The sequence below is a fragment of the Oryx dammah genome, unplaced genomic scaffold (genome assembly GCF_014754425.2).
Source record: "Oryx dammah isolate SB20612 unplaced genomic scaffold, SCBI_Odam_1.1 HiC_scaffold_4, whole genome shotgun sequence".
In the NCBI taxonomy this organism is placed as follows: Eukaryota; Metazoa; Chordata; class Mammalia; order Artiodactyla; family Bovidae; genus Oryx; species Oryx dammah.
The window spans coordinates 76,058,871-76,072,528 of record NW_024070188.1 but is presented as its reverse complement, the minus strand read 5'-3'; the positions used below and the strand labels follow the sequence as shown (position 1 = coordinate 76,072,528).

At 43.0% G+C, this 13,658-nt stretch overlaps 1 protein-coding gene across 15 annotated transcripts in view; it reads left to right on the top strand.

Moving 5' to 3' along the window:
• Positions 1-13,658, top strand: part of SYNE1 (spectrin repeat containing nuclear envelope protein 1) — a 494,970-nt gene that overhangs the window by 246,514 nt on the left and 234,798 nt on the right. For 14 of the 15 annotated variants that reach the window (XM_040238711.1, XM_040238710.1, XM_040238708.1 and 11 more), the window contains 7 exons: positions 2,198-2,341; positions 2,642-2,797; positions 4,323-4,487; positions 6,101-6,273; positions 7,276-7,429; positions 9,713-9,856; positions 10,848-11,012. In XM_040238711.1, the coding sequence (XP_040094645.1) occupies positions 2,198-2,341; positions 2,642-2,797; positions 4,323-4,487; positions 6,101-6,273; positions 7,276-7,429; positions 9,713-9,856; positions 10,848-11,012 (1,101 nt within the window). The remainder of the gene's footprint in view (positions 1-2,197; positions 2,342-2,641; positions 2,798-4,322; positions 4,488-6,100; positions 6,274-7,275; positions 7,430-9,712; positions 9,857-10,847; positions 11,013-13,658) is intronic. The other variant, XM_040238709.1, reaches the window with a different exon arrangement.

The following is a 13,658-nucleotide window of genomic DNA, read 5'->3' as shown; positions in this document are numbered from 1 at the left end:
ATGCGTGTTTCCTCAATTCTTCCCTAACCGGAGACCACTGTAGTTCTCTACTGTAATAGTGGCTATTGTTTCATGGCAGGCATCCTCCATGTAATAGAGAGTAATAACCATTTTGCAGAGGCCCAGATGGCTCAAGTGGTAAACAGTCTGACTACAATGAAGAAGCAACAGGAGATATAGATTCAATCCGTGGGTTGGGAAGATCCCCTGGAGAAGGGAATGGTAACCCACTCCAATATTCTTGCCTGTAAAATCCCATGGACAGAAGTGCCTAGTAGGCTACAGCCCATGGGGTTGCAAAGAGTCGGACACGATTGAGCATCTGACACAGATAAGAGAACCATCTTGCAGTGCCTAGAAATTTGCTCTCAACCCTGCAGGGATCATTAGTGCAGTGTGGCCTGAGCATCTCCTGTCGAAAGCAGTGCATATAGTATAGATAATGAAGAAATGTCCAGTAGTAGGTCAGGAATTGCTTGCCTTCCTGCTTTTCTTATTTTTCTTCCTTCTTTCTTTCCTTCTTTCTTCCTTCCTGCCTATCTCCCTTCCTTCCTTTCTGTCTTCCCTCCTTTCTTTCTTCACTTACATTAAGGATACACACAATAATACACATAGTAACACTTATTATGTGCCAAGCACTATGTTAGGAATATGAAAGTATTAACCTTTCCTTCAGATGGCAGCCCACTCCAGTGTTCTTGCCTGGAGAATCCCAGGGACGGGGGAGCCTGGTGGGCTGCCGCCTCTGGGTCGCACAGAGTCGAACACGACTGAAGCGACTTCGCAGCAGCAGTAGCAGCAACCTTTCCTTCTCCTCAGGGAGAGGGAAACGATATAAAAATCGATGGTTGCAATATAGGTTTACGCAGGATGTGGGAATCACTCAAAGAAGGATGAAACTGAATCTGTTTGGAGAAATCAAAGAAGGTATCCAGAAAGGCGACATTCTAAGTGAATCTGGAAACTAAACATTCTTTGAATTTGCAGAGGCCGCCGTGCATTTCAGTTAGAAGGAAGTGAATGTGCAGGGCCAGGGTGTTAAGTGTCAGCTATTAGTGGGAGACTTTGAGATGTTTGGCATTCAAGTGAAATATTGTGGGAAGAGCAACAAACGTGAGACCAAGGATGAAAATTAGGACCTGATAGTAGAATGTCTTGTGTACTAAACAATTTGACCTTGACTCTTGGATAGGATTCCTTTTCTGAACCCCAGAACAGCACTTATTTTCTCGATTTTCCCAAGGATGCAACATAACCCACACCATTCTAAATGCATAGAAGAGACGTTATTAGTTCACTGGTGGTGGTTTAGTCGCTAAGTCGTGTCCAACTCTTGCGGTCCTGTGGACTGTAGCCTGTCAGGCTCCTCTGTCCATGGGATTCTCTGGGCAAGAATACTGGAGTGGGTTGCCATTTCCTTCTCCAGGGAATCTTTCTGACCTAGGAATCGAACCCAGGTTTCCTGCATTGCAAGCAGATGATTTACCAGCTGAGCTATGAGGGAAGCCCCTTTTAGTTCATTACATACAATGAATGTTTTAGGACACTAGGGCTTAATTCTAAGATTGAAAAAAGCTGAATGAAGAATCTACTGATCTTTCAGAGACAAATATCTCAACTCTCTAGCCATAGTGTAGACCAGAATGGTAAATAGTTAAGTAGCTGGAAGACCAGAGAAAGCTTTTCAAAATGGTCCAGATGAAAGAGACAAGGGCCTGAATTAAAGAAATGATAATGGATGAAGGATTTCTCTCTAAGAGAAAACATGGCAGGATTTGGTAGCTGATTTAACAAGGGGCTCGAGGAAGAAGTTGTTAAGTCTTTAGTTTCTCATTTGGAAGATAGCTTGAATCATGATGCCATTAAGGGAGTCTTGAATATGGTAGAAAAGGTGTTTGGGGAAGAGATAGAAAAATTCATTCAATTTAATATATATTAAATCCAATGGGCCTGCAAGATAACCAGTGGGTAATGGCCAGGAAAATAGCAGTGAACATAAGGGTGATGTTCAAGAGAGAGGCTAGAGCTGCCAAAACAGTGAAGGTGAAGCTGTTGTAGGTGCCCACTTAGCATGTATTAATGTGTTTAGTCTTCATCACCATATTTCTATTTTATGAATGAGGAAATTAAGACTCTAGACTTACTATTAACTTTTTTTTTTTTTTTTTGGTCCCTAACACTATCTAAAACCTCATAGAATCTAAAGATCCAAATGAAGGACTTTGAAGTAAGTGCTGAGCCTGTACAGGACTGGCTGAGTAAGACCGAGAAGATGGTTCATGAAAGCAGCAATCGCCTGTATGATCTGCCAGCCAAGAGACGAGAACAGCAGAAGCTGCAGGTGACGAGCCCCTGGCCGGTCTGACCCGCCTTCAGATCAGAGGCATGGGGGCACCCAGGAGTTAGGCGGTGCTGTCTTGAGACTGGGTGCACCCTTTCCTGAGTTCAGAGCTCCCGCTTTCCTTTGAGGTGTAATCTGTCTGGTCCTGGAGCCCTACATTGTGTGTAGCTTGGAAATAATAACGCCTTTGGGCCGCATCTATTACTCTCCAGTGTTTGTTTCTGCGGTCCTGGGGCCAAAGCTTTGTCTGCCGTGTGCTCTTCCCCAGCCTCTTAATAGTGACTTGCTTGTGCTTTTCAGTCTGTCCTTGAGGAAATAAACTGCTACGAGCCTCAGCTCCGCAGGCTGAAAGAGAAAGCTCAGCAGCTGTGGGAGGGCCAGGCGGCCAGCAGGAGCTTTATGCACCGGGTGTCGCAGCTGTCTTCTCAGTATCTAGCGCTAAGCAATGTAACAAAGGTAACGCCTGCCATGTGCTGTGTGTGAGTGTGCATCCTGGTGGCAGAGCTGGGGCCCGGGAGTCCCGGGGGCACCCGGGGCCAGGGCTGAGGCGTGTAAGTGCTCTTCCTAGCCTTGCAAGCCCAGCCAAACATGTGCGCTGCGTCATCTCAACGTGCTTGTCTGAAAACAGCAAGGGAGGTTTCAAACATCCAAGAGACTTTCCATCTCTATGGTTACACCAAGTATTCCCTTTAATCCTGAAATGGTTCCCCAGAGCTCTTATTTTGAAGACTCAAAGCATAAATAGAAGGCCGACTTCAGAGTACTGGGTCTAAAGATACACAGATTAAATTACTTTCAGAAAAACAGAAATTTGAAGCTATTTTTAAATTTTAGTGGACTCAACAAGAGTGGGTTTTATGGATAGTATTGTTTGTTTTCATTTGTCTCAATTCTTTATATTTATTACATAGTCATCAAAGATGCGTTGATTGAGAGTTTCAGTTCAGATTCTGGAGCAGAGCTCAGAATTGGCAGTGATTCCCATCAGCTGAAAGAACAGATGAAAGGTTTTTTCTAACAACTTAGAAAAAAAGTAAATGGGATCCGACAGTGACCTCACTTAGAGCATTCAGCAGACCCATCCTGAACTGCGGAGGGCCAGACCACCTTGAATTTTATGGCCTTGTGACATTTGTTCCCTATATTTCTCTTTTGCATTTCAGATCTGAGAATGTAGGGAACCTGCTGGAACTTGGCTTCACCTGTTTGAGTGTGGGCTTACTACTGGCCTGCTGTTTGCATCCCCAATAAAACGTCGTTGAGACAGTCATATAGTATTAGCCTGGGAATGAAGAGACTATGTTTAGACTTATTTTTGTTACTTTTTTTGTTTTTAGAAAATCTGGCATAAATTCAGAAAATCTAGAGTAAATTAAGACCATCTTTCTATTGCTTTGGATTTATTTAGGTACCAAAAAAATCAACAGATATTCAAATGCTTTATGTGCTAAAAATTATATTCATAAAATCATCAATTATGTTGGATATTAACTTTAATTAATAAATAAATCCACATTTATGGTCCCAATTTAGGGGTATTACAAAATCTCAGATAATTGGGGTTTTTTGAATTGGCTATCATGTAGGTCATGTGGGTATGTGGTATTGACCCAAATATGAAGATCTGAAAGCAGAAACTACTTCAGTGGGTTTCTCAGACAAGGTGTGAGGAATGAATTAATGAAATTTCTGAAAATTATCCCCAATTGTCATAAAGAAGAGAAGCAAGTAAGTTGAGGGGCAGTAAATTGTCATTGTAATCTTTCTGCTTCTTGACCCGATTATTCTCATATTTTTACTCTTTAGAAAGCTATTTCCCATCTCACAGATTAATACAGCCTTTATCGTATCTATGCAGAGTACGAACCTATGGCTGATCACAGTTATTTAGACCAGGGGGTTAGCGTTACAGTCTGCGTAGCTGTAGGCTGTGAAGCCTCTATGGAAGGGACAGCTGGATGACGATATCTGTCATTTCTAGGAGAAAGTGTCAAGACTGGATAGGATTGTTGCGGAACACAATCAGTTCTCCCTGGGAATTAAAGACCTGCAGGACTGGATGACGGACACGGTCCACATGTTGGACTCTTACTGCCACCCAACCTCTGACAAGAGTGTGCTGGACAGCAGGATGCTCAAGCTTGAGGTGTGTCTTTTACAAGAAATGTCTCTGATTTACACAATTTGTTTTTCTCAAAATTTCTCAACTCTCCATCTGCCTGGTATGATAAGAAGCCCAAGAACGGGGACTTCTCTGGTGGTCCAGTGGTTGGAATCTGCTTTGCAATTCAGAGGACACTGGTTGGATTCCCAATCAGGAAACTAAGATTCCACGTGCTGTGGAGCATCTCAAAGCCTGCACACCACAACTAGAGAATATGTGTGCTATAACGAAAATGTCCGTGTGCCACAACTAAGAATCTATGCAGCCAAATAAGTGAATATATAATAAAACATTAAAAAGAAAAAAAAGAAATCCAAGAATACTCTGCTGTTATGATCCTATTGACACAGGGAGGCCTTGCCTAAGCATTCCCGAGTCATTTGAACCCAGATAGACTTGCCCATCAATACTTTACAAAAAAAGAAATAACAACCCAAAGGTGGTTACTTGCTTGATATAGCCAGTGAATAGGCTAGTTTCAAATGATATCAGATATATCTATTCTGAGAAAATACTTCAATGAAACATTTTATCAGGCAGAAACACTTCCCATCTTGTTCAATTAACTTGCCTGCTTGTATCAGTTAGTCCGTTCTTCTCCCATCATAAGAAATTCATTCAACATGAGTTTACGTTTGTGGTAAGGCAATCATTCTTCATTCATTCACCTGTCATTTATACACTGAGTGTCTTCTAGGAGACTGGTGCTCTGTCTTGATACCAAGGATTGAAAAATGAATAAAGTATGGTCATTGTCCTCAGGATTTTATAGTCTGAGGCTAGAAGCTGAGGCACAGGAGACAGTAATAGCAGATGAGGCATGCTGATGGAGCTGTGGGCACATAGAGGACCAGAGCTGGGCAAGGACAGATGGTGTTGAGAGTTAGAGCAGATTTCTCAGGAAACCTGAGACTTGAGGATGGAACCCAATGAACAAAAGCTGAAGAAAGCCAATGGTGTGGTGTGTGAGTCGCTGCTAGCACTTCTTTCCACTGCGGCAGAAGCTGATGGCCAGGAGTGGCTGAAACTGAATCTGCAGAGATGGGCAAGCTCCAGATGAGGGAGAGAGATGAACCTTTACCTTTTAGGTGATAAACACCAGTTTTATAACTTTGAATTCAAGCATCTTTCTTATATAGAAAAAGAATAGTGCTTGTGAAGAACTTGAAATGCATAAATTAACATAGACTATGAATTTATCTATTTCTTTCAGTTTGTTGTACGAGAGACCTTAAAATTCATAGCGCTCTTCACCCTGTGACCTTTGAGAATTTAGGAATCCTACTGTTGTCTATTTTTCGCTTATTAAAAAACAGTGAACTTAAACTTCAGTGGAAATCAGGGATTGTTCACTCAGAGAATAATAAAGATCTGAAAGGCCGAGGCCACTTGGAGACCAGTGGGTGACTGGTAACTGGTTACTGGTTCCTGATACCACCAGCCAGTGACTCTCCTGGCCTCCTTCTGATCAGCCCAAGAGATCCAGGGCTCAACACGACTGCAGGTCATCTGCTATCCATAGGGACTCTGAAATATTTAAAGCTAGTGATGTTAAACATGCAGATGACAAAGGACTTCTGTATGGGCTTTTACAGGCTCTGTTATCAGTGAAACAGGAAAAAGAGATCCAGATGAAGATGATAGTGACCAGAGGGGAATCTGTCCTTCAGAACACCTCCCCGGAAGGCATCCCTGCCATTCAGCAGCAGCTGGCGAGTGTGAAGGATATGTGGGCATCCCTTTTGTCTGCAGCAATTCGTTGTAAAAGGTTAGTGAAGCTGAAGGGCTACTGCCAAGTCATTGCTACAATATCTATAGAAGAGCTCAGTAACACACCGTATAGGGTTTCCCCTGTCCTCTCTTTGTGTTTCTTTCACTCTCTCTATTGCCCTGCTCCCTTATTTTTGGCCTCCTTCCTTCCTTCATTCTTTCCTTCCTTTCTTTTCTTTTTTCTTCTTGGAAGAAAAGAAAGTGGCAGGTGCAACCTTGCATTTACGTTGACCTGCAGTACTGTGTCTGTGTTTTTACATAACTATAACTACATGTTTCTTCATGTTGGTGTTCACTGCTTTAAAAAACCACAGGATAAATAAATATTTAATCATGTGAGGATGTATTAGTTAAAATTAAACTGTTTCCTTGGGAAGTAGCCCCAGAACACACCAGTGGGTGGTGGGAAAGAGCCATGAGGGAAAGAGAGCAGTCAGTAAAGGGTGGGAGCTGGAATTTACCCCCACAAAAGGCACCGCTGGGAGCCAGTGTAGACAGAGCGTCTCTGGAGATTACCCATGGAGAGCAAAGGGCTGAGGGGTGAAGCTGCAATGTTTGTAAACAAACTGCCCTGAGTCAGTTTCCTGTCTTTTGTTCCTTTTTTGTTTCTCTCCTCTGGTGGAATTAAATATTGATACTCTTATTTTCTTGAATCTTGGCTCAAGAAAAGCCTTGCTTGGGACATCTCTCCTTTTGCCTTCAGACCTCTTCCAGCATCTCACGTGACTTGGTTACTGACTCCAAGTTTTATGTCCTGGCCCACTTTTCCACCTGTCAGCCTGGGCTTCACCATCCTTTGCTTCTCAAAGTTGTGCTTTCCAGAGACCCAGGCTTGGATTTGATAAGCTGTGACCATTCAGAGCCCCTCACGCCTGCCCCGACCTGATCTATGGGCTTCCTGCCGAGGAAGTTGACGGAGCAGACAGGGTGGTAGAGATCAGACAGACTGCATGCAGACGGCTTCTCAGTGCAGACCACTGTCCTTTCAATTACCTTTCAGTCAACTCGAAGGAGCTCTTTCTAAGTGGACAAGTTACCAGGATGATGTTCGACAGTTTTCCAGCTGGATGGACGGCGTGGAGGCCAGCCTGAACGAGTCTGAGAGGCAGCACGCAGAACTGCGGGAGAAAACAGCAGCTCTCGGGAAGGCCAAGGTGGGGCTGGGTTTCGCATTCGATTCGTCCTCTGCCTGTGCTTCAGAATTGCCACGGCTATACAAAAACATTCTGGAGAAGGAAATGGCAACCCACTCCAGTAGTCTTCCCTGGAGAATCCGGATGGACCGAGGTGCCTGGTAGGCTACCGTTCCATGGGGTCACAAAGAGTCAGACATGACTAAGCAACTAAGCACATACAAAAACATGCCCATCTATAGGCTAGGACCATCCACATAGGTGAACTCTGTTGGGGGAGTTTACTGTAATTTCTAATGGCTTCTTAAACAAACTTTTGTTTGTGGCTATTTTATTAGTGAGTGAAAATGTCCCTTTCCAGGAAAACTTCATAGACCTATGTTTTATGAAATAGTTAAAGTTTGGCAACTTTTAGTATGTTTTAATCAGGCTTCCCTAGTGATTCAGTGGTGAAGAATCCACCTGCCAGTGCAGGAGATGTATATTCAGTCCCTGGGTTGGGAAGATCCCCTTGAGAAAGAAGTATCAACCCACTCCTGTATTCTTGCTTGGAAAATCCCGTGGACAGATGAGCCTGGTGACCTACACTCCATGGGGACGCAAAAGAGTCAGACATGACTTAGCAACTAGACAACAACTACAAATAACTTTTGATATCTTTAGCCTGTTCATCCTTAAGAAGTAAAACTTTTTTTCTGTCACATCTTCTGTTTTTCACAGAATACCTTAGCTCTACCCTTGTACCTAGCAACCTTGTACTTAACTTTCTGAATTAGTTCAGAAGCCCCCATCTTTGCTCGGAACCACCACCACTGGAGGCTTAATTAGTTCTGTTCTCTTTCTTTCTCATCTCTTGATGAATTTTATAGACTCTATACTTACATTGCTTTCTCTCTCAGTGGATAAAGTTGCTCAATTTTCTTCTTATCCTATGCACGTGGCTCTCTGACACAGAGCAAATGCTGAGTAAAGGTTAGCTGAATAACTAAATGGCCTTGCATGACCTATGCCAAGCCACTTAACATTTCTGGGTCTGCTGTTTTCATCTGAAAATTCATATAATTATAATTATTGACTTCATAGTATTATTATGATGATTACTTAATTTATTACATTATTCATCTAGTCAACAAATACTTATGGAGAACTTGTTACATGCAGGCATTGTGCATGATTCTAGATAAATAAAACAGACCAAGGTTTCACTCTGGAGGTTGCACATGGACTCATTCGAGAATGATTGAATAAGTAAATGATTATAACTGGTGATGAGTAATATGAAGAAAACATTGCGAGTGATGAGAGAGAGAGTCATTGGGATTGGGTTGATAAGGACATCAAGGAGTTGGGGGTGGGGAGGGACAGGAAAGCCCTCTTGAAAGAGGAGATGGAGATGATGCCCTCAGGAATTCAGTGCAGAGAAATCAGGTTGGGGAGGAGGTGGGAAAGGAGGATTTCAGATGGGATAATCCACATGGCCATAGTCCCTGGGGAGGAGAGAACCTGGGTTGGGTAAAAGGGAACTGTAAGAAAGGCTGGCTGTTGCTGGAGCAGAGACTCAATGAGTGGGTGTCCAGGTGATGTGGTGGAGGTGGCAGGGACCAAATCTCACGTTGTTACGAGGATCCAAGCCTGTGGATTTCACGCTTGATCCCCGCAGCCTGGGAAAGATAATCAGTGCTTTGAACTGGAGAGCAAAACAATCCCCTTTAGAATCTTAAAGCCTTTTATCACTCAAGCTGCTGTGTGGAAGGTGGGCAAAGGAACAGTGCCGGAACTGGGGGCAGGGAGTCTGCCTAGCAGGACACTACAGAAGCCCAAGGGAAAGACGATAGCAGGGGCTAGGGGCTTGCAGGAGCAGGAGGACACAGGTCAGGACACAGTGAAGAGGTGGAACTAACAGGATCTCATCATGGATGGAGGGACAAAGGGTGACTCCAGTGTTCTCAGCTGATCAGCTGGGTGAGAACGGTAGCGTTTACTGCTTGACAAAAAGACCGAGCAGAAGGAGGTTCGGTGGTGGCTGGGGATGGATGGGAATGGAGTAGTGCTCAGGAGCCAATTTTTGGACAAATTAAATTTGAGATTTCCAAGTCCACTCAGATAAAGTTCTGGCCGGATATCAAATACACACACCATTCATATATCTGTGTAGAGATAGATGGTGGATAGAGTGTAGACTGACAGATAGATAAGCTGAGATCACTTGTCAGCTATGCAGTTAAAATATACTGATTTTACAGGTTAACATCGATATGACGATATATGCAGTAATTCCTTTATTTTTTAAAAAATGTTCTCTAGTTATTAAACGAGGAAGTGCTGAGTCATGGGAACTTACTGGAGACCATTGAAGTGAAAGGGGCTGGCATGACGGAGCACTATGTCACCCAGTTAGAATTCCAGGACCTGCAGGAACGATATGGAGCCATCAGAGAACGGACCAAGGTACGGCTCACCGTGTTCCATGCAGACCCACTGAAAGAGGGGTGTTTAGAATTGTGCTTATTAAAGACTCATTTGTTTGGGGGAATGACAGGCTTGTGAAAGCAAATAGGACAAAAAAAGCAAAATGAAATTTTAATATTTGGCGTACCCTACTGGCAAAGTAAACAAAAACTCTCAACTATTGTTAGGATATGAAAGTTATTGGAGGAAAATAGTTCTCAACTAAAAAGTCCTCCAAATGTACCTATTGAAAAAAAAATGGAGGGAGCTTCATAAGGAAGAATCATAAATATCTTCATGTGTCTGGTGATGAAAACTTTCTAAAGCAGGAAAAAATTGCCAATAATATTTATCATTCTTTGCTTAAATCTCACAAAGAAAATTAAAAGAACTTTTCAGAGCACAGCCTACTTTATTAAAGTACATGGAAAATTGAATCTACAGTGAATCCAATTCTCACTCAAGGAACAATATGAAAATTTCAGTTTTTTTCATTAGCAAAAATATATTTTTATGACAAATAATGTTAATTCATTTTTTGAATATCCATTTTACATTTCATAAGGAATTCAGAGATCAAGAAGTTAATTCAATGAAATGATCTTTAAGATCCCCTCTGGTGGCTCAGTTGGTAAAGAATCTGCCTGCAATGTAGGAGACCTGGGTTTGACTCCTGGTCGGAAAGATCTCCTGGTGAAAGAAATGGCAACCCACACCAGTACTCTTGCCTGGAGAAGTACATGGACAGAGGAGCCAGGCAGGCTCCAGATGGCAAAGAGTCAGAAATGACTGTGTGACTTTCACTTTCCTTTTTACTCATGTTTTTTTCTTTACATAAATATTGACATTTTATTCTTCTAGGAAATGATTTGTGTTTTAATGATTTAATAATTATGCTTTTCTAATATTCCAAAAGTGAATTTTTAATGGTCCATGTAAACCGCAGACTATAGTAATGTTTTCCCATCTTAATCGTCTGAAATGCTAACAGGAAGCGGTAACCAAGTTGGAAAAACTAGTTCGCCTGCACCAAGAGTATCAGAGAGACTTGAAGGCATTTGAAGCTTGGCTTGAGAAAGAGCAAGAGAAGCTTGATCGGTACTCAGTTCTGGAAGGTGACGCGCATACTCAGGAGACAGCACTGCGGGACCTTCAGGTAAATTCTGCTTCATTGTGAATCAAAGGACTTCTTATTCTGAATATGGAACCATTATTTTAAGTGAGAAGTCACTATGACCTTAAAGCCTATAAATAGCTGATATATATTAAGTGACATCCTAGTACGGTCTGATCTAGAGCGTTCTGGGACCTCAGTAGAGTATGCTAGTTAAAATCATTTGGTAGGTAGTTCAGACTTAGCAGGACTGGGACTTGAGGACTTTGTCCAGCTACAGGGTGGCCTCTGATAGGAATGGCTAGTGGTCTAATTTATGGTGTTAACAGGCCCACCTGCCTGTTGCTCCCTAAAGGACTGAATTAGATGTGGGACACAGCTGCAGGAGTCAACAGCGTGTGACACTTCTTAAATTCAAATTGGTGGCACCATCGTAGGCCCTTTGGTTTTAACCCAAATCACCCACATTGCTGAGGATACAGGCCTAGAGTCAGGGACCTAGAAGAAGGAATTCAAGGAGGTAAGAAAAGTACCAGTACTCGGGCCAGCAGGCTGTGATTCAGGGTGAGATGGCAAACCTCATACTGCCTGTAAAGATAATTAAAATATTATTCCTGCTTTCAAAGAACTTGCATTCTAAAGAAGTTCAGACCCATTGATGGATCATTACAAACAATGTGATGAGGACAATAATAGAACGACTCTATTATTGGGGATCTTATGGAAGCGTCAGAGAGAGCCCCTAATCTTACCTGCAGCAATAGGTAGCCATCAGGGGGTTCCCAAGAAGGGGAGACCAGACACATAGTAGACAATGGAGAGAGAGGCCCAGAAGACAGCTCCATGTTGGAACTTCTGCTGTCAGCCCTCACTGGAATTGGTTCAGGATTGGGCAAGATCTACCCACTGCTCAAACAAGGTGGAAAAGCAGGACTGAGGTGGTCATTGACATATAACATTTCTGCCTATTCCAGTGGCTCTCAGGGAGAACTGAATAATGGCAGGAGTGCAGGGTTGGGATTAGGAAGTTCAGACTCTGATTCACGGTGAGACCTGGTCCTGCATGACTTTGGGCAGAGAAGAGCTTCCCTAACTCAGTTCTCTCTACAGCATTGTTCTGAGGAAGGGGAGAAAAGTCTTACTTGAACAGTAGTCCATTTGTGAAATAAATATATAGTAGAAGTTGGAGAAGGAAATGGCAACCCACTCCAGTACTCTTGCCTGAAAAAATCCCATGGGAGGAGCCTGCTAGGCTGCAGTCCATGGGGTTGCGAAGAGTCGGGCATGACTGAGTGACTTCACTTTCACTTTTCACTTTCATGCATTGGAGAAGGAAATGGCAACCCACTCCAGTGTTCTTGCCTGGAGAATCCCAGGGACAGAGGAGCCGGGTGGGCTGCTGTCTATGGGGTCGCACAGAGTCGGACACAGCTGAAGCAACTTAGCAGCAGCAGCAGCAGAAGTTGGAAGGCTCACAGTTTCATTAGCTTCTTTAAGGATCTCATCCATTTTATTTTTATAGTAGCATATCCAGGTCTCTTAGGTTTAGCTGTTATAATTTATCTTAGCCAAATGGGCTTTCTTTTCTGTCTATGACCTCTCCCAGCATTCACTGCAAACTTTCTTGGCAAGCAAACACCAAGCTCTCCAGACTTCTGTGGAGGAACTGGGCCAAGAAGTCACTTGTCATCAGCAGATATTTGTCCTGTTCCAGAAGAAAACATCTCACATCAGTCAACGTTATTCTGGCTAAAACCAAAACCAGACTCCAACCTCTCATTTCACTGTGTATTAATTCTTATTGACACTGTCTTATTTTGAGTCACCACAAATTTTAATAAAGGAGGGGAGACACTAGAGGCCAAAACTGGTGGTGGAGAAGGGTGACATGCCGCCTGCACAGCAGAACTCCTCTGGGGTCCTAATGGCCCCCAGCTGGATTAGTGATCTGGGGGTCTGCCAGCAGTGTGGACCACATTTAAAATTATTTTGTATTTGGGCTTCCCAGGTGGCACTAGGGGTAAAAAGAATCTGCCTGCCAATGCAGGAGACAAAAGAGACCTGGGTTCAGTCCCTGAGTCAGGAAGATCCCCTGGAGAAGGAAATAGCAACCCACTCCAGTATTCTTGCCTGGAGAATTCCGTGGATAGAGGAGCCTAGTGGGCTACAGTCCACCAGGCTCCTTTTGTAGTCACCAACAGTTTAGTTTGGATCATAGAACATAGAGCTTTTTAAAATATTGAGACCAGATTCTAAACTAGTACCTTTGGGGACTTCCCTGGTGGTCCAGTGGTTAAGACTCCACACTTCCACTGCAGGGTCTATGGGTTTGATCCCTGGTCAGGCAACTAAGATCTCCCATGCTGCACAGCATAGCCAAAAAATAAAACTAAATACATTTTTAAAAGATATATTGAACCATATTTCCCCTGCAGAATAAATCCTTGAAATGTGGGATATATAAGAATTTCTCTAATACAGTAGTGATTTGTAGAATAGTGAAAACTGCTATAAAGTAGGGAAAGGGTGATATATTGAGATTAACTAGGGCACAGATCAGTACACTGTATCCCAGAACCTGTTCTTTAAACTGAAACATAGACACACCTGTTCATCTATGTAGCATCTATGGCTACTTTGATGCCACAGATAGCAAGATTACATAGTTAAGTAGCTTCAGCAGAGATT